Genomic DNA, 20877 nt, shown 5'->3' with positions numbered 1-20877 from the left:
TGTCACCCTCAACACTGTTATAAATTCTATTGCACAAAGCTCAACCATTATTTTTCAATAATTTCTATGTATATGTGAACTATGATATGTATGTGTGTGCAGGAGTGTGTGTGTGTTTGCAAACTCCCAGTAATTTAGGAATACCTAAGATATACAAAACACTCGGCTAGATTTAGAGTTTGGCGTTAACCGTCAAAAGCAGCGTTAAGGGGTCCTAACGCTGCTTTTTACAGCCCGCTGGTATTTAGAGTCAGCCAGGAAAGGGTCTACCGCTCACTTCCTTATCGCCACTCTAGGCTACCGCAGATCCCCTTACGTCAATTGCGTATCCTATCTTTTCTATGGGATCTGCCTAACGCTGGTATTTGGAGTCTTGAAACAAGTGAGCGGTAGACACTCTACCGAAAAGACTCCTACCAACAAAAAAAGTCAGTAGTTAAGAGCTTTATGGGCTAACGCGGGAACAAAAAGCTCTTAACTACTGTGCTACAAAGTACACTAACACCCATAAACTACCTATGTACCCCAAAACCGAGGCACCCCCACATCGCCGCCACTATAATAAAAATGTTTAACCCCTAATCTGCTGACCGGACACCGCCGCCACCTACGGACCACATCACTCGGATTGGATGAAGACTTCGGCTCGGCTGAGTGAAGACGACTCAAGGTAGGGAGATCTTCAGGGGGTTAGTGATAGGTTTTTTTAAGGAGGGTTTGGGTGGGTTAGAATAGGGGTATGTGGGTGGTGGGTTGTAATGTTGGGGAAGGGTATTGTATTTTCTTTTACAGGTAAAAGAGCTGATTACTTTGGGGCAATGCCCCGCAAAAAGCCCTTTTAAGGGCTGGTAAAAGAGCTGGTTACTTTTGTAATTTAGAATAGGGTAGGGCATTTTTTTTATTTTGGTGGGCTTTTTTATTTTATTAGGGGGTTTAGATTAGGTGTAATTAGATTAAAATTCTTGTAATATTTTTTTATTTTTTGTAATTTAGTGTTTAATTTTAACTTAGGTTAGGATTTATTTTACATGTAATTTTGTAATTATTTTAACTAGGTAGCTTTTAAATAGTTAATAACTATTTAATAGCTATTGTACCTAGTTAAAATAAATACAGAGTTGCCTGTAAAATAAATATAAATCCTAAAATAGATACAATGTAATTATTAGTTATATTGTAGATATATTAGGGTTTATTTTATAGGAAAGTATTTAGTTTTAAATAGGATTAATTTATTTAATTATAGGAATATGATTTCGTTTTATATAAATTATATTTATGTTTGGGGGGTGTTAGAGTTAGACTAAGGTTTAGGGGTTAATACATTTATTATAGTAGCGGCAACGTTACGGGCGGGAGATTAGGGGTTAATAATTGTAGTTAGGTGGCGGCGATGTTAGGGAGGGCACATTAGGGGTTAATACAATTTATTCTAGTGTTTGCGAGGCGGGAGTGCGGCTTTTTAGGGGGTTAATAAATTTATTATAGTGGTGGCGAGGTCCGGTCGGCAGATTAGGGGTTAATAAGTTTAGGTAAGGTAGCGGCAACGTTGGGGGGGGGGGCAGATTAGGGGGTAATAAATATAATATAGGTGTCGGCGATGTTAGGGGCAGCAGATTAGGGGTTCATAGGGATAATGTAGGTGGCGGCGGTGTCCGGTCAGAAGATTAGGGGTTAATAGTATAATGCAGGTGGCGACGATGTCGGGGGCGGCAGATTAGGGGTTAATAAGTTTAAGGTTAGGGGTGTTTAGACTCGGGGTTCATGTTAGGGTGTTAGGTGCAGACTTAGAAAGTGTTTCCCCATAGGAAACAATGGGGCTGCGTTAGGAGCTTAACGCTGCTTTTTTTGCAGGTGTTAGGTTTTTTTCAGCCCAAACTGCCCCATTGTTTCCTATGGGGATATCGTGCACGAGCACGTTTTGCCATCTTACCGCTAAAGTAAGCAATGCTGGTATTGAGGCTTGAAGTGGCGTTAAATTATGCTCAACTCTCCCTTTTCTGAGCCTAACGCAGCCACTCAGGCAACTCTCAATACCAGTGTTGTTTAAAGGGTGCGCTGGAAAAAAGAGCAGCGTTAGCTACGCAGGTCTTTACCGACAAAACTCTAAATCTAGGCGATTGTGTTTCAAAAAGAAATAAGATAAATTAGGTAGATTGCGATGTGGGTGAATGGTGGATAAGGGGTGAAACACTTTATTAGGTAGATTATGCTGTGGCTGAATGGTGGATTAGGGGTTAATAACTTTATTATGTACTTTGCGATGTGGGGGTTGGCAGATTAGTGGTTAATACATTTTATTTAGCGTGGGCAGGTGGGACCGGGCAGAAGCGGGCGTTTCCGGACGGGAGCGCGGGCGAGTGGGACCGCTGCACTACAGAGAATAATAATAATTTTATACCTCAACTATTTATTATAAGTATAGATTCATTCTTAAGCAACCAATAGATGGCGCTGTGTTTTGTGCTAGTATGTAAAAAGTTATGTGAATAACCAATAGATGGAGCTGTGTTTTGTGCTGGTTTGTAAATAGTTATGTGAATAACCAACAGATGGCGCTGTGTTTTGTGCTGGTTTGTATCAGTTATTTGAATAACCAATAGATGGCGCTGTGTTTTGAGCTAGTATGTAAACAGTTATGTGAATAACCAATAGATGGCGCTGTGTTTTGTGCTGGTTTGTAAACAGTTATTTGAATAACCAATAGATGGCGCTTTGTTTTGTGCTAGTATGTAAACAGGTATGTGCTTCTGTCTAGTTAGCTTATTTGGTAATTTATTAATTTACTGATTTCTTTTTAATGATTATAAGGAACGTTTTTGATAACTTTGGGTAGACATAATAGAGGGCTTTGAACATTCCATATTAATATCATATAAGTGAAATAATTAATTTCAATGTTATATTTTATTTCTCCTTATTAATTCCCCAGTCCGTGTAAAAGCTTTTTTTTATTTTTACATGGCAGGTACAGTGAAGCATGCTCTCGCACTTATCTTCTGTTCTCTGATCATGTTGGATATCATGTTTATTTCACTTGTATGTATATCATACCCGGCACAGACCTAAACAAGCAGTTTTACTAATACCTTGAAGTAAAGGAAAAGGGTTACATGTCTTTATATACACAGCTTTTAAATGTTATAATAAGGTTTCTTTGGCGGAGAAAACAGATTAGAGTGGGGAGGGGAAAGAACTTTTATTTAGATGATAACATTTTAATATTTGCGTGGGTGGGGGACAATTCTGGACTTCATTTACATTGGTGTAATTAAGACAGATTATTTCATGAAACACACACATCCGATATTAATTGTAGTGCTTTCTTGCACAATTTTGGAAGAGTGCTCTTTAATGCAGTCTAGGGGAGTAGCCCCTGTTCACCAATACTCACCCAGACAAGTAAGTGGCCCCTGCTCACCAGTAGCTGTCAGGCATTCAGTGAAAATGGCCCTGCTCACTAATAACTAGCTGCCTAGAAAACCTCAAGCAAAGTGTCCCCTGCTCACGACAGACACCTAGGTACCCCAGGAAAGTGGCCCCTGCTCACAAATATGCACCAAGGTACCTCAAGAAAGTGGCTTCTGCTCACCAATAGGTGCACAGGCACTCAAATAGTGCCAAGTTCATCAATAGGCACCCCAGGAAAGTGGCCCATGCTAGCTAATAGCTGTCTAGGAGCCCTCAAGGAAAGTAAACCCTGCTCAACAATGCATGCAGAGGCACCCCAAGAAAGTGGCCCCCTACTTGTCAAAAGATGCCAAGGTACTCATGAAAGTGTCCCCTGCTCGCTAATTTGCTCCCAGGTACCACAGAAAAGTGACCCCCTGCTCTCCAATAGGTGCCTAGGCTCCCAGGGAAAGTGGCTCCTGCTTGCCAATAGGTGTTCAGGTACCCCGGAAAAGTGCCCCCTACTCACTAATATGCACCCATGTACCCCCGAAAGTAGCCAATGCTTGCAAAAAGGTGCACAGGCACCAAGTGAAAGTGGCCACTGCTTGCCAATAAAAGCTCAGTCACAAAGGAATTTGGCCCCAGATCATCAAAAGGAGCCTAGACAACCCAGGAAAGTGGCACCTGTTTGCTAATAGCCACCTATGAACCCTCAATGAGAGTCGCCCCTGCTAAGCAATATGTGCCAAGGCACCCTGGGAAAATGACCCCTGTTCACCAATAGGTCACCGCAGGAAAGTGTCCCCTGCTGGCTAGTGCCTAGGAATCCTGGGAAAGTGGGCATTGCTCACCAATATGTACAGATGTTCCACAGGAAAGTGGCCCATGCTTGTCAATAGACTCCCAGGCAACCTGAGAAAGTGGCGTCTGCTCACAAATAGCCCTCTAGAAACCCTCAAGGAAAATGTCCCCTGCTCGCCTGTATGCACTAGAGCACCATGAAAAGTGGGGCTGCGTTAGGAGCTTAACGCTGCTTTTTTTGCAGGTGTTAGGTTTTTTTCAGCCCAAACTGCCCCATTGTTTCCTATGGGGATATCGTGCACGAGCACGTTTTGCCATCTTACCGCTAAAGTAAGCAATGCTGGTATTGAGGCTTGAAGTGGCGTTAAATTATGCTCAACTCTCCCTTTTCTGAGCCTAACGCAGCCACTCAGGCAACTCTCAATACCAGTGTTGTTTAAAGGGTGCGCTGGAAAAAAGAGCAGCGTTAGCTACGCAGGTCTTTACCGACAAAACTCTAAATCTAGGCGATTGTGTTTCAAAAAGAAATAAGATAAATTAGGTAGATTGCGATGTGGGTGAATGGTGGATAAGGGGTGAAACACTTTATTAGGTAGATTATGCTGTGGCTGAATGGTGGATTAGGGGTTAATAACTTTATTATGTACTTTGCGATGTGGGGGTTGGCAGATTAGTGGTTAATACATTTTATTTAGCGTGGGCAGGTGGGACCGGGCAGAAGCGGGCGTTTCCGGACGGGAGCGCGGGCGAGTGGGACCGCTGCACTACAGAGAATAATAATAATTTTATACCTCAACTATTTATTATAAGTATAGATTCATTCTTAAGCAACCAATAGATGGCGCTGTGTTTTGTGCTAGTATGTAAAAAGTTATGTGAATAACCAATAGATGGAGCTGTGTTTTGTGCTGGTTTGTAAATAGTTATGTGAATAACCAACAGATGGCGCTGTGTTTTGTGCTGGTTTGTATCAGTTATTTGAATAACCAATAGATGGCGCTGTGTTTTGAGCTAGTATGTAAACAGTTATGTGAATAACCAATAGATGGCGCTGTGTTTTGTGCTGGTTTGTAAACAGTTATTTGAATAACCAATAGATGGCGCTTTGTTTTGTGCTAGTATGTAAACAGGTATGTGCTTCTGTCTAGTTAGCTTATTTGGTAATTTATTAATTTACTGATTTCTTTTTAATGATTATAAGGAACGTTTTTGATAACTTTGGGTAGACATAATAGAGGGCTTTGAACATTCCATATTAATATCATATAAGTGAAATAATTAATTTCAATGTTATATTTTATTTCTCCTTATTAATTCCCCAGTCCGTGTAAAAGCTTTTTTTTTTTTTTACATGGCAGGTACAGTGAAGCATGCTCTCGCACTTATCTTCTGTTCTCTGATCATGTTGGATATCATGTTTATTTCACTTGTATGTATATCATACCCGGCACAGACCTAAACAAGCAGTTTTACTAATACCTTGAAGTAAAGGAAAAGGGTTACATGTCTTTATATACACAGCTTTTAAATGTTATAATAAGGTTTCTTTGGCGGAGAAAACAGATTAGAGTGGGGAGGGGAAAGAACTTTTATTTAGATGATAACATTTTAATATTTGCGTGGGTGGGGGACAATTCTGGACTTCATTTACATTGGTGTAATTAAGACAGATTATTTCATGAAACACACACATCCAATATTAATTGTAGTGCTTTCTTGCACAATTTTGGAAGAGTGCTCTTTAATGCAGTCTAGGGGAGTAGCCCCTGTTCACCAATACTCACCCAGACAAGTAAGTGGCCCCTGCTCACCAGTAGCTGTCAGGCATTCAGTGAAAATGGCCCTGCTCACTAATAACTAGCTGCCTAGAAAACCTCAAGCAAAGTGTCCCCTGCTCACGACAGACACCTAGGTACCCCAGGAAAGTGGCCCCTGCTCACAAATATGCACCAAGGTACCTCAAGAAAGTGGCTTCTGCTCACCAATAGGTGCACAGGCACTCAAATAGTGCCAAGTTCATCAATAGGCACCCCAGGAAAGTGGCCCATGCTAGCTAATAGCTGTCTAGGAGCCCTCAAGGAAAGTAAACCCTGCTCAACAATGCATGCAGAGGCACCCCAAGAAAGTGGCCCCCTACTTGTCAAAAGATGCCAAGGTACTCATGAAAGTGTCCCCTGCTCGCTAATTTGCTCCCAGGTACCACAGAAAAGTGAACCCCTGCTCTCCAATAGGTGCCTAGGCTCCCAGGGAAAGTGGCTCCTGCTTGCCAATAGGTGTTCAGGTACCCCGGAAAAGTGCCCCCTACTCACTAATATGCACCCATGTACCCCCGAAAGTAGCCAATGCTTGCAAAAAGGTGCACAGGCACCAAGTGAAAGTGGCCACTGCTTGCCAATAAAAGCTCAGTCACAAAGGAATTTGGCCCCAGATCATCAAAAGGAGCCTAGACAACCCAGGAAAGTGGCACCTGTTTGCTAATAGCCACCTATGAACCCTCAATGAGAGTCGCCCCTGCTAAGCAATATGTGCCAAGGCACCCTGGGAAAATGACCCCTGTTCACCAATAGGTCACCGCAGGAAAGTGTCCCCTGCTGGCTAGTGCCTAGGAATCCTGGGAAAGTGGGCATTGCTCACCAATATGTACAGATGTTCCACAGGAAAGTGGCCCATGCTTGTCAATAGACTCCCAGGCAACCTGAGAAAGTGGCGTCTGCTCACAAATAGCCCTCTAGAAACCCTCAAGGAAAATGTCCCCTGCTCGCCTGTATGCACTAGAGCACCATGAAAAGTGGCCCCTGCTTGTCAATAGGCACTAAGGCACCCCAGGAAAGTGAACCCTGCGTACCAAAATATGCTCAAGCACTCTGGGAAGGTGGCAAGCATTGGGCACTTTCCATGGTTTCCTAGGCACCTATTGAGATGCAGGGGCCAATTTCTCAGAGTGCCTGCACAACAATTAGTAAGGAGATGGCACTTTCCTTGAGGGTTCCTAGGCACCTATTGGCAAGCAAGTACCACTTTCCAAGTGTGCCTGGGCTACTATTTGTTATGAGGGCCATTTTTCTGGGGTTCATGTGTGTCAATTGGGTTAGCAGGGGCCACTTTCTCAGGGTGCCTTTTGGCTAGCAGGGGCCACTTTCCTGGGGTGGCCAAGTACCTTTTGGCAAGAAGAGGCCACTTCCCTGGGGTGCTTGGGAGCCTTTTGACAGGATGGGGCTACTTTCCCAGGGTGGTTGTGTGCAATTTGGTGAGCAGGGGGCAGTTTCCTGGAATGCCCTGGAGCCTATTAACAGTCAGTGACCACTTTTCTGGGGTTTCTGGTAGCTTATTGGCAAGCAGGGGCCACTTTCCCATGGTGTTTGGGGGTGTTTTGGTGAACAAGGGCCACTTTCCTGGAATGCCTGGGAGCCTATTTGCTAGCAGTGGACAATATCTCAGGGTGCCATGCTGGGTCCCTATTGGTGACCAGGGATATGACTGAACTGGCTGTTAATGGTTCTAGCAGTGGGAATGGGGAGGATTCAGATGAGTAGACTCCAGAATGTAGTTGGGTCACAGTTAGAGGGCGAAGTAAAGGTAAGCTGAAAAGACAGGCCAGTTCTGAGCTGGAAAACTCCAACAGATTTGCTAGATTGATCGAATATGTTGGGAATATCAGTTCAGGGGTGGCAGTGTCAGAGAGGGCTGTTTTGCCTAGTATAGTGAACAGTCCTTTAGTCATGGAAGAGGAGCATACTATAGTGGGCAGTCCTTCATTCATAATATAGTTCATTGTTTCTCAACCGCGGTCCTCAAGTACTGCTAACAGGCCAGGTTTTCATTAAAGCTGAAACAGTGCACAGGTGAAATAATCAGCTGATGGCTGAGAGCAGGTTAGTAACCATGGTGTTACTGATCAGCTGATTACTTCACCTGTGCACTCGTTTAGCTATAATGAAAACCTGGCTTGTTGGGGGTACTTGAGGACCGTGGTTGAGAAACACTGTGCTACATTACTTGGGCAACAACTATAATGTCACTCTTAGAACCTGCTACTGTACTTGAAAAGGATATTTGCCAATCATGTATGTGACATGTATTTAAGTTTTGTCTCTGTGACAAATTTAATTTCCACCCTTAAAGGCTAGGGACATTCCATTTTGCCATTCACCAGTGTCATTACACAGAAAACAGCTATAATCCCTACGTAATCTCCCTTTAACTCATTAATGTACGGTGCTGGTCGTTAAGCCCTTAAGGACCAGTGCCGTACCCTGAAAGATGCTGCTGTCCTGGGCCTCTCTCTGTCGCAATCTCGCTAACACGAGTGGTAGAGTGCAGAAATAGATTTGCAGAGTGACCGATGCAGAGAGAGATGCTCTGTGTCCCTCTCTGCATCGGAGAGTGGTGGTGCCAATCGTTAGTGGTGTGGGAGGGTAAGGAGGGAGGCGGGATGGCGGCCTATCGCTTGAGGGGGGGGGCGTGAATGGGTGGGACCACTACACTGCAGAAAAAATAAATGCAGAGAACAGTAGGGAGGGGAAACAGAGGGTGGGGGGGTCCTAGAGTAGAGAGGGGGGAATAGAGGGTAGAGGAAAATATCATGGAGGGGGAGGTGGGGTAAATGAGGGGGGCAGCTACACTACAGATTTTTTCTTTATTGTTATTCAATAAAAAATAAAAATCATAGAAAACTGGGCACTGGTAGACAGCTGCCAGTACCTAAGATGGCGGAAACAAGTAAGAGGGGGGATGCTTAGAGAGGTGGGAAAGTGAGTGAGTAATCATACAATGAAGAAAATTATAATTTAAAAAAAAAAAGTGTAAAACTGCATACTGGCAGACTGTCTGCCAGTACTTAAAAAGGGGGTGACAGGTGGCGGGTGGGGAGGGAAGAGAGCTGTTCGGGAAGGATCAGGTTGGGATCAGTGGGTGGGAAGTGTCAGGTGATAGGGTAATCTCTACACTAAAGCTAAAATTAACCTTACATATATGTCTGCTATGTCTTAACAAGGGGATCCCAGAGAAGCTTTTATAACCATTTGTGCCATGACTGCAAAAGCAGTATGTAAATAATTTAATGGAGAAACCTAAAGTTTGTGAAAAAGTTATCAATTTTTTTTATTTGATCGCATTTGGCGGTGAAATGGTGGCATGAAATATACCAAAGTGGGCCTAGATCACAGTTTTTCAAACCTGTACTGTCCGTTCCCTAAGAGGGTAAGAGGAGGAACTACACACGGAGTGGAGGACTAGCACAGTGTTTGCTGAGGGAGCCTTGGAGATAGGCGAGAGTGTGGTATGTTTGATTTGAGATAGCACCTCGTAACGACATGGATTAATATCCGTAGCGACGGGTTTCAGGTAAGATCACTTCAGAATTGGACAGTTTCAGTAAGCCACAGTGTTGAAAGTTATATATGTGGTACTGATTATTGATCACTGCTAAGCATTCTGCTATGTATGTTGCCTGTGTCTACGCCTTTACAAGTGACTCACATTGGATCACAGGATACAATCCTTTGTAACAAGGGCTTGGGGCAAATTCTATGAGTGCATTTACAATTGAGATTATTCTACTTTCTTTAGGTTTTTTATTTTAAATAAAGGGACAGTCTACACCAGAATTTGTATTATTTGAAAAGAAAGATAATCCCTTTATTACCCATTCACCAGTTTTGCATAACCAACACTGTTATATTAATATTAAACAAATCGTTAATCACAGCACCACAAAAGCATTCTATCCACTATCAGAAAAAATTAGAAAAAATTCTATATATGTTTTTAGGGTGCAAGAGTTTAGTAAAACCTCCAATTTTACCATCTACAAATAACCAAAAAATGAAACTCAGCACACCTCAATTTAGCAAAAGTGTAAATGTAATTTATTACAAGGTATCTAATTACAATACTATAATATGAATCCACAACTTTCAGTCCATCCACACATGCAAACTACTTTCATTCATAAAATAATAAGATTCAACCCAGGCGTCCCTGGAAGAATCAACCAAGGCTCTCAGAAAAACCGCTATTAATATCTTAGAAAGTTCATGTAGATGAAACGGTGAACAGTCCCTTAGACATGTAAAACTTTCACAGTGGTTTTGAATTTAAACTCTTAGATGCAATTTTTCAGATATGGTTGCTGTAAGGAGATTCTTTTTCGATTATAAATGTATCTTCTTATACATGAAATTTGAATAACATTTTGAGCTCTGTAATTATTCCCTTATTCAGCATACACCTTTTTATGATGAGTATAAGCACATTAATGGGTTAGTGCAAAACAGACCAAAAAGCCGTTAGTTCATCCAGCATATGTATTCAACTATATGTTAACACTCTATATACTCCAAGGCTCTTTCCAAGTTCCCCTCTTTAAACCACACTTGCGGTTGGGTAGTGTTCAGCCCGGGTATCGGTACGTAAGTATTCTAACAGTTCATGTTGTAACATATGCATAAAGTTTCTGACCCTTTCCAGGTATTAGAGTGTTAATAAATTAAAGCGTCTCTAATGTGATGGAAGCCGTGTGTTAAATCAGCAGGTGTGTTACCAATCATCTGTATTGCGTCTGTGTTAGTATAGAATCTCCTTGAGAAAGGGCGGAGTCCCGAAACGCGCGTCGGAGTGTAAGGCTGCTCACTGAACCGCTTGCCGATACAAGGACTTTGATGCAAAAAGATTACAGAAAAGAGCCGTGGTTTCATAAAGACACAAGACCGAAACAAGTGTTTGTTCTCCCGTCCGCATGAGTGGATAAAAGTCGGGGGCAGCTCCAGTTATCCAAAAGGATGTGAAATCGCAAGTATTATAAAGCTAATTAACATGCATGTTCTAACTGGCCTGTTTTGCACTAACCCATTAATGTGCTTATACTCATCATAAAAAGGTGTATGCTGAATAAGGGAATAATTACAGAGCTCAAAATGTTATTCAAATTTCATGTATAAGAAGATACATTTATAATCGAAAAAGAATCTCCTTACAGCAACCATATCTGAAAAATTGCATCTAAGAGTTTAAATTCAAAACCACTGTGAAAGTTTTACATGTCTAAGGGACTGTTCACCGTTTCATCTACATGAACTTTCTAAGATATTAATAGCGGTTTTTCTGAGAGCCTTGGTTGATTCTTCCAGGGACGCCTGGGTTGAATCTTATTATTTTATGAATGAAAGTAGTTTGCATGTGTGGATGGACTGAAAGTTGTGGATTCATATTATAGTATTGTAATTAGATACCTTGTAATAAATTACATTTACACTTTTGCTAAATTGAGGTGTGCTGAGTTTCATTTTTTGTTATATTAATATGTTTTACCTCTGTGATTACCTTGTATCTAAGCCTCTGCAGACTGCCCCTTATCTCAGTGATTTTGACAGACATGCAGTTTAGCCAATCAGTACAGACTCCTAAATAACTCCACGGGAGTGAGCACACTGTTATCTATATGACAAACATGAACTAGTACTGTCTAATTGTAAAAAAACTTTTAAAATGCTCTGAGCTGAGGCGGTTTTCAATGGTTTAGAAATCAATTTAAGCCTACCTAGGTTTAGCTTTTCAAAAATACCACCAAGGGAACAAAGCAAATTTGATGATAAAAGTAGATAGAAGATAGTAGAGATGGATAGTAGATGGAAAGTTGTTTAAAATTGCACGCCCTATCTAAATCATAAAAGTTTAATTTTGCCTAGACTGTCCCTTTAATTTTATGTCATATTAAAGTATTTGTCCATTCCATTTAGTCCTCCTCCTTGTGATTTCACTTTTAGAAATAATTGTTAATAATAATAATTGTGGATAATATGTGCCAAACATTATGTGATACGTCTCAATGTCTTGCCTCTCCTCTGTCACATGTAACTTAACCCCATTATAGTCATTCCATATGACAATAGCTATAATCCCACATGATCTCACTTGTCGCATATATTTGCAAAATATTTTTGTGATATGCCTCCAAATTGAGCTGCTATGAGAGTTGTATATCGTCATTCCTTTTAATATTATTTAAATTCATATCAGGCATTAATGAAATTGAGCACCCGTTTTGATAAATTGTAAACTGAGCGATTACACCTATAAAAGTATTTCTACTAACAAATGATTAATATTTGTCAACTATCGTCTAAGAATTAGGTGCCGTTCGGAATAGCAAACCCTTTTATCGTTTGCAGGTTAATAATTATTATTTATGGTACCAACACTATCTGCATTCGCACACCTTTGCTCTCATTAACGGTGACGTCCCACTGTGTCAATTTGTTCGCCCCTCCACCAATTGCAATCTCAACTGGAGATCCACCCATTTTATAGTCATTGGTTGTTCATGCTGACAGTCAGGGCTCAGGCGTGACAGACCACGCCCTACTCATTGCCAAATATGGTGTAGAGCGGGTGATTCTTAAAGGGGAAGCCGGAGCACGCCTCCCTTTTCTGTCTTTTTTCTCTATAGCCCTGCTGTGTGGTTACCTGGCTCTCTTACTATGTCTGACAAGCTTTCCTACAAAGTTGGTAAGAAATAAATAATTATTGGAATTGTAACATACAGCTGTGTCATTGTGTACGTGGATTCTGATATATTTTTCGTTTACTATAAATAATACATATCTAAAATAATATTTCGTCATCCAAGACTAGCATTTCGGAAAGTACGGTCAATCATGCTGCTTATTGCTATACAATGTTTTAAATCATGATTTTAATTCGGAAAACACGTGACCTGCCTTCTTTGCAGTTCTTCTATTTTCATAATTAACCATGCTGTTCGTTTTTCCAAATTCCAGTTATCTGATCTCCATTTACAACTGTTGGGCTTTGACGATAAAAAAAAATGAATTTGGCGATCATCCAGTTTTTGTAATCTGCAGCACGACTTTTCAATGTAGTTGATACTCATAAGCCTCATAATGAATGGAAACAGTTCTTATGCATATAGCCCATATACACGCTGTGTGACCAACTATTTTAATACATTGATAATCAATAATAATGATATTTTTATAACATATGCTACTAAAAACTGTGAGTGCACATGCAACTGTATAGTCTACGGAACGTGCAAGACTCGGGACAGTTTTGGCTATAATTTAATTTGTCTAGGCCAGATCTGTTTTACTTCTGATTTAATGCTTTACTACATGCCTCGGGGTCCTCAATATAATCTTATTATGGCTTTACTGTTCATGATATAATAACCACGTTGCTCCTTGTCTAACTCAGCAGTGTAGAGGCCATTGGGAATTGTAGTTTTATGCTTCAGGCAGCTATCCTGTTATTGCGTAACCACAAGTCCCAACAGCCTCTGCGGCCCTACTTCTACACGAATAACCACATGTTCTAAAGAAACCTGTCAGGCGCAGAAGCTCTTGTGCAGTAATGTTTGTCATAAATCTGTACACTGCACTAGTTCATGCAGTTTATAGCATGTGATAAACTTATTATTGTAGTTTAGGTCAGGAGTTGTATTTTTTTTTTTAACACAAATATATGAATTAGAATATTGTAATGATGTATTTTTCAAAGTTCTTAAAGTGTGTGTATGTTCTTTAAAAGTGTAGATGCCAAGAGAACAAGGCACATTTGATGATACAAGTAAATTGGAAAGCTGTTTATAATTGCATGCCCTATCTGAATCATAAGTTTAATTTTGACTAGGCTTTCCCTTTAAGAAATCCTGTTTAGTAAAGCAGCCATTCACTGTTCATCCATTTAGTCCAATAATGTATCTAGCTTTTCCCATATTGGACTAATTTGCATTAATTGTGATGAATTTATATTATTTAACAGAATGACAAGTTGCTGACAGCAATAGATTTTAAAAGTGGGTCATGTGTGCAAATCTATTGAATAGTGTTTTTTTTTTTTTTTTTTTTCCCCATGTAATTTTCAAAAAATACTTTATTTTTTTTGGAAATTCATTGCTTTGTATTTCAATTACTACCTTTGTCCCTTTGGTGGGTACAAAGGGATCACACAGTAGTAGCTGTGTAAGATCTCTATTAAAGGGACATGAAACAAAAACATTTTATTTCATGATTTAGCTAGAACATACAATTTTATGCTATGACTAATTATAACTTTACTGTCCCTTAAGTGTGTTGCACTTTCACAAGAATAAATTCGACTCCAAAAAGAGCCAAATGCCACCAGCCATAGTCTTTTTTTTCCGCATTCGGCCGTGAAACAAATCTGCTGAATCTAGTATATATTCAAACTTTATTATTCAAAGGGACATTCCAATAAATAACATGTCCTAACAAATCCAGTGCATCTGCTCTTGTCGTGGATGCGCACGCATGCATGAATCCTTTGTGTCTGCATTTTCTGTATGAGCTACTGCCAGCTATTTAACTCGGCTGTGTAGATCACTTCCTTGAATGTGTAGGTTTTTCCTGACTTTTGATGCCTGTTCTATGTGTTTATGAAGACCTGTTTGAATTATTTCTCTGACGAGAGAGAGATTTCTGCCTATTATCTATACCTTGCCTGGACTCTGACACTTTAGATCTGATCTGTGCTTGAACTTTTGATTATTTTTGCCTTTTCATAGATTCTTTTGATTCTGCTTATTTTGCCTTGTTAGTTTGTCCTGCTTCTTGTTGCAGTGCTGAAAACATATATATTTAGTTATACACATTCCTCACTGTCATGTCTGCTTTCTAGAGTTAGTTTTTTCTTAAAGGGACAGTAAAAAAAGTTATAAAATTCTGCACATACTGCAAAATTTATATAAAATCTTAGCGGCCGCTTTCAAAATCAAAAGCTTTGAGAATTTTTTTGTTATCAAAGTCGGACTTACCTGGTCTCCTCTCCAGGCTCTTCTGAGCGGGTCTTGGTTTTCAAAATTGCTTTGCGGGCATGCTTTCTAATCGCAGCACGCCCGGTTGCGCCTTTGCACTGACTGTAGCACGCTCTGGTTATATAACATTGTTTTTGTGTTTTTTGTTTTGTTTACTGTCCCTTTATTAAAGGGATATGAAACCTAACTTTTTTTTTTGTGATGTACCGAGCATACAGTTTTTCAGTTTCTAGTTTACTACTTTTATCAAATTTTGCTCCGTTCCCATGATATTCTGTGTTGAAGAGATACCTAGGTTGGCATCTGGAGCACTACATGGCAGGAAATAGTGCTGCCACCTAGTGCTCTTGCAAATGGGATAACTTTCTTCCAAAACTGCTGTCATATAGTGATCTGGAAATGGGTTGGCTCCTAAACATATATTCTTGCTTTTCAACAAAAGATACCAAAATAACATAGAATTTATAATAGAAGCAAATTAAAAAGTCGTTTAAAATCACATGCTCTGTTTTTCCCACGTAGTCCCAACAGGCCTGTTTTTTCTTTATAGCTGAACTAGTGCACAGGTGAAGTAATCGGCTGTTCAGTAACCATGGTTACTAACCTGCTCTCTCCCATCAGCTGATTATTTCACCTGTGCACTGGTTCAGCTATTATGAAAAGCCAGGCCTGTTATGGCTACTTGAGGACCGCGGTTGAGAAACAATGAACTATATTATACCCCGCTACCATGACTGAAGGACTGCCCACTATAGTATGCTCCTCTTCCATGACTAAAGGACTGGCAAAGCCGCCCTCTCTGACACTGCCACCCCTGAACTGATATCCCCAGTTGAAGAAACTCAGTCTCTGTATCTTTCTGCAATCCCCCATGTAACCCTAGTCTGGTGTAGCTGCCATTTTCGATACAGCAATCCATAAGGCTTACAATGTAGGCCCCCAGTAAGGGGCATGTGCACCAAAGTGAGAGGGAGAGACCAAAGCTGTTTTCTGTGGTTGAGTCACGCTTAAAGGGACATTAAAACCCCACATTTTTCTTTCATGATTCAGAGCATGCCATTTTTTAAACATTCCAATTTACTTCTATCATCAAATTTGCTTTATTCTTTAGATATCCTTTGTTGAAGAAATAGTAATGCGCATGGGTAAGCCATTCAGACGAGGCATATATGTGCAGCTACTGAGCCTTTCTAGATATGCCTGATTAACAAAGGATATCAAGAGAATGGGGCAAATTAGATAATATAAGTAAATTGGAAAGTTGTTTTAAATTCTATTCTCTATCTGAATCATGAGACACATTTTAGGTTTCATGTCCCTTTAACCTCAGCTAAACACCAGTGGGATTACCATTTTTCTCCTGCAGACTGAAGCATACCGGATTGCTCTGATACTAATTGTCAGAGCCCCTGTCTACACTTCAGACTGGACGTGGTAGAGCACATACCTGTTTGGGAAATAGGGTACTTAATTTGATGCGTTTCATCTTCAGACATAATTCTGATCAGTGCTCTTAGCAAATCTAGCTGCCTACCCAAGTCCTCCCGCAGGGCTTCAGAATACTCAGGCAGCAGACTGCAAGTAGAACACTGAGAAAATACCGCATAACCAGACTAAATTTAGGGATCAGATAGGGTTTTGTGTATAAATAGAAACTCTGTGTTTAATACACTATATGGCCAAACATGTTTCATAAATAGATGTGCCCAACAAGGCTAAAGTGTTATACTACAATATAAAATATTTGGAATAAAAAAAACCAAAAAAAAAAACGGACAAAATGTTTGTTTTAAATTCATTGACAATAAGACCAATTGGCAAAACATTCTAATCCTGTATGTGCATATATACAATAAAACAAAATATTAAAAAAAAAAAAATAAAATGATCAAAAACCTTTTTCACAATCATCTCTGCCTCTTTGTTTTTGTCATAAAATGCTAATAGTAGCCTGTTATTTAAAAACAACAAATCTTAACTTTCTGATTACAGTGCTCTTATGTATACAAAAGTATCTAAAATTGTATAAAACTTCCTTTTAAGTTGTATTATGACATGTAAATATTGCCTAAATGACAGCTATTAATTATTGTTTACACTTGTTTCCATTCCCTCTCCAAATGATCCTCTCTTACTTTTCGGAGTGGCATTTTGAAGTAGCCGGGTGGGGGCAGTGTAATATATTTTTTATCAGCTATCCAAAGCACAAATTAAGTGCATCATTTAACGTAAATGTATTTAATGATAATTTGTGCAATAACAATATTAATGTTTTTAATACAGGCTAATTTTAGCCGGGAAGTCCAGTAAAATTAGCTCGGTGGTGCACCTGCTAAAAATGTGCTGGGAAGAGTGTGTGTTTGTGTAAGAGAGAGAGGAATGTAGCAAAAATCTAGCAGCAGAGGTTTTTATACAATACTTTAAATTAATCTTTGAAACAATGGTGCAAACCCTAAGAAATCTTACTTATACCATAGACGGAACTAGCTGAAGAGGGTACATTACACCTCTTCTACTGAGAGGAAATACAGCACTCTGTTTTATCGTTAATAAACTAATTTTATTTCTCTCAAAGTTCTTGATACATCCAAAAATCCATATGATGAAGGTGTGCGTGTATATAAGGATGTTGGAAGGTAAGACTAAATTATGTGAAAAATAAGTTTCCGCAAACAAGTTATATCCGTGAAAGGTCAAAAAAGTTAAAATCTTAAGATGATTTCAACAAGTGTTTACAGGGAATGTTTTAAGAACTTTTTTTTGTATTCTGTTTTTTTTTTTTAATTTTGTAGCTACATCCTTGCTGTAAAGCCCAGGAATAACTTTTATACTATATGAGAATGTTTTAGATTTTTGCCACATCACAGCAATTATTGATATTAATCATTCAATTGAGTAAGATCTTTCATAATATATATATATATATTTTATATTATTTTTTTATTTTTATTGAAGCCAGGAATTTTGAGCCATAGGCATAATTACTCAGGATACAGGTTCTGCCATTTCTACTGGGCCAACAGGTTCAGTAAGCCCCCTATGGCCTATCACTTGGTGAAGGCAGCATCTAAAAATGTAGTTTATTTGGCTCCTGGTATGTGCCCTTACTGGTTGGTTTTTTTTATTTTTTTATATCTGTATGCACATACAATCGTCCCTGCTGGCTAGATTTTGCTTGTGTGTTGAGAGGGGTTTTAAATATGCTGCAGATTGCCTAAAATAGTATGATTTCTAGGTGCTTATTGGCCTTCTAGGGAGCAAGCAAGAGGTGTTTGTTGTCCTTTTAACCAAAATAATCTCTTTCAAGGGACTTTAAATTTTAGGTACATTAATGTACTCAAAGAAAAGATTAACCTGGGAATAATATGGAGCTTGAGAACTATACATGGTGGGCTGAATCTGTCCCACAGTATTTCCCCCGGGCTCCTCACTTTGTTTTGCAATCTGTCTTTTACAGGCAGACATACACTTTTTTTTCCCTTTTATGGGACCAGTTAATGTATTAGTGGGCATGTCTGCATAACTTCATAAACATAATAATTTTAAAATGTTTCTACCAATACGTCACTGGTATTGGTCATTTGCATGGTAAAATATTGTATAGCATTGATGGCTGCCAAAGTTTACTGAACCTGACTAAAGATTTTTTTTATTGCTCACGAGTCCCCATGGCAGAACATGCAGTGATCTGAGATGTCATAGCAGGAAATGCATCATGTCTGCAGAAAGAACAGGACACATGCAGGAACTGTTAGTGCTTTCACTTTGCAGTGCTGCTCCACATCAGGCTGTTCATTAGAGTGCTGTGCTCTGGCTGTATTGTGTAAGTTTTCCTTAAGACAGCGCATCCACAGCAAAGTGCTGTTTGAAGAGAACAGTCAAATATGCAGTAGAGCTGCAAAGCAGCAGTACATTGTTAACTGGCTTTCAGAATTTTTTCAAACCCAACCCCCTAGCCTTCCCCAGTCTGCAAAGCTGTTTTTTCTTAATGTAAGACATTCTTATGAGCAATGCACCTTTTTTATTACTACATTTCTATGTTAGACCAAGTAAAAAGGAAACCACTTTATTCAAAAGACATTTTTACAGTTAATTATTATATTGCAAACCATTTTTCAACTGCTGCAATATATTAAACGTTAAAAATTGCTTTACTCTACAGTTAATCAACGCATTGCAACTGAACTGGTGCTTAACTGTAATGTAACTGCCTAAATTAAAATTGAATTTTATTTAAAAATAACCTGCAGAAAAAGTTCTGCCTCTAAGCTCAAGACGGTGTTCTCCACAGAAAATGCTGCCAACCAGGTGGCATTATGAAGTAGCTGGGTGTAATACTTTACAAAATTATAACATTTTCTGCTATCAAAGGCACCAATCAATTTGCATAATCTAACATAATAAGCTTTGGGGGGGAAAAGTACCTAATTTTTACTTAATATTGGATTACATTTTAGCCGGGTGGTGCACCCACTAAAAAAAAAATGGGGAGAACACTTCAAGATGAGGTTAATTGTCTTATTTAAAAGGCTGTTAGACGAGGGGCGTGTCTGAGCAGCGAAAAAGTATGGCCACGATTTCAGGAGCTCTGAGAGATAGTTAAGATATCCGTTTATTAGGCGGCACCATCCGTATCACAGAAGCAGAGAAACACTAAACCTAAAGTTAATATCTACTGTACATCCAGATCGAGTTTGCCGTATGAATGACCAGAGACCCGTCCAGTGTAAGTACACTGCTGACCATTTAGATATTCGCAAATATGGTGGAAGTCAACGCTACCATCTACAAGATGCTATTTGACCTAGGGTGGAAGAGGACCAAGAACTTTGATAGCCTAGTATCTATAGTGAAATATGTGCACATGGAATCGGCCATCATAGAACCTGAGGCATCCGCTAAAGTCATCAGCCTGAAGAGAAAAGCCCAAAAAAGTCCATCCACGAGAGAGAGGATGAGCCTGCTTACACGCTGAGGAGCTCAGATACAAGTTCTAACATTCTTCCCCCCAACTCCTGCCGTGGGAGATGCGTCCGGCACCCGGTGGAAGGCTGGAGGAGATGGTAGCAGAGCAGACAAAGGTTCCAGATATGAGGCATATAACAACTTGCTTCCAGATTCCTTAAAGGGACAGTCTACACCAAATGTTTTCTTATTTAAAAAGATAGATAATCCCTTTATTACCCATTCCCCGTTTTTTGCATAACCAACAGTTATATTAATACACTTTTTAACCTCTGTGATTACCTTGTATCTAAGCCTCTGCAGACAGCCTCCTTATCTAAGTGCCTTTGACAGACATGCAGTGTAGTCAATCACTGAAGACTCCTAAATAACTTCACGGGAGTGAGCACAATGTTATCTGACACACATGCACCAACACTGTCTAACTGAAAAACTTTCAAAATGCTCTGAGCTAAGAGGCAGTTTTAAACTGTTTAGAAATCAGTTTGAGCCTAGCTAGGTTTAGCTTTTCAAAAATACCACCAAGGGAACAAAGCAAATTTGATGATAAAAGTAAATTGTAAAGTTGTTTAAAATTGCATGCCCTATCTGAATCATGAAAGTTTAGTTTTGACTTTACTGTCCCTTTAATTACAACAGGGTATGAGTGCTTTCTATACCATCCCCTCGACCCCTATGATTAAGTACCTTATGTTTGCTGTCCCAGGCCCCTCAGGTACACATTAAGATGTATGATGGCAACTTGGGGATATCAGAGAGGTACGTTTGCATGTTGGATGCTAGAACGCAGTTGGTTGCAGCAGGACTTGACCTACAGTGTTGTAAGACACACTTCAGCTGCGGTAACCTCAGTTGTATATGGCCTTTCACATATACCCCCATGTCAGTTCAATTAAGAACCAGAATAGGTTAGCCCCCTATGAAGA

At 39.8% G+C, this 20877-nt stretch overlaps 1 protein-coding gene across 1 annotated transcript in view; it reads left to right on the top strand.

Annotated features, from left to right (window-relative positions):
• The first annotated feature begins 12568 nt into the window (after window positions 1-12568).
• AHCY (adenosylhomocysteinase) overlaps window positions 12569-20877 on the top strand; it is a 39171-nt gene continuing 30862 nt past the window's right edge. The window contains exon 1 of the mRNA XM_053713016.1: window positions 12569-12699. Within this exon, the coding sequence (XP_053568991.1) occupies window positions 12672-12699 (28 nt within the window). The 5' untranslated portion in view covers window positions 12569-12671. The remainder of the gene's footprint in view (window positions 12700-20877) is intronic.

This window comes from Bombina bombina, chromosome 1 (assembly GCF_027579735.1).
Source record: "Bombina bombina isolate aBomBom1 chromosome 1, aBomBom1.pri, whole genome shotgun sequence".
NCBI classification, from domain to species: domain Eukaryota; kingdom Metazoa; phylum Chordata; class Amphibia; order Anura; family Bombinatoridae; genus Bombina; species Bombina bombina.
Note: the sequence above shows the minus strand (reverse complement) of the source record. Positions and strands in the feature narration are given on the sequence as shown.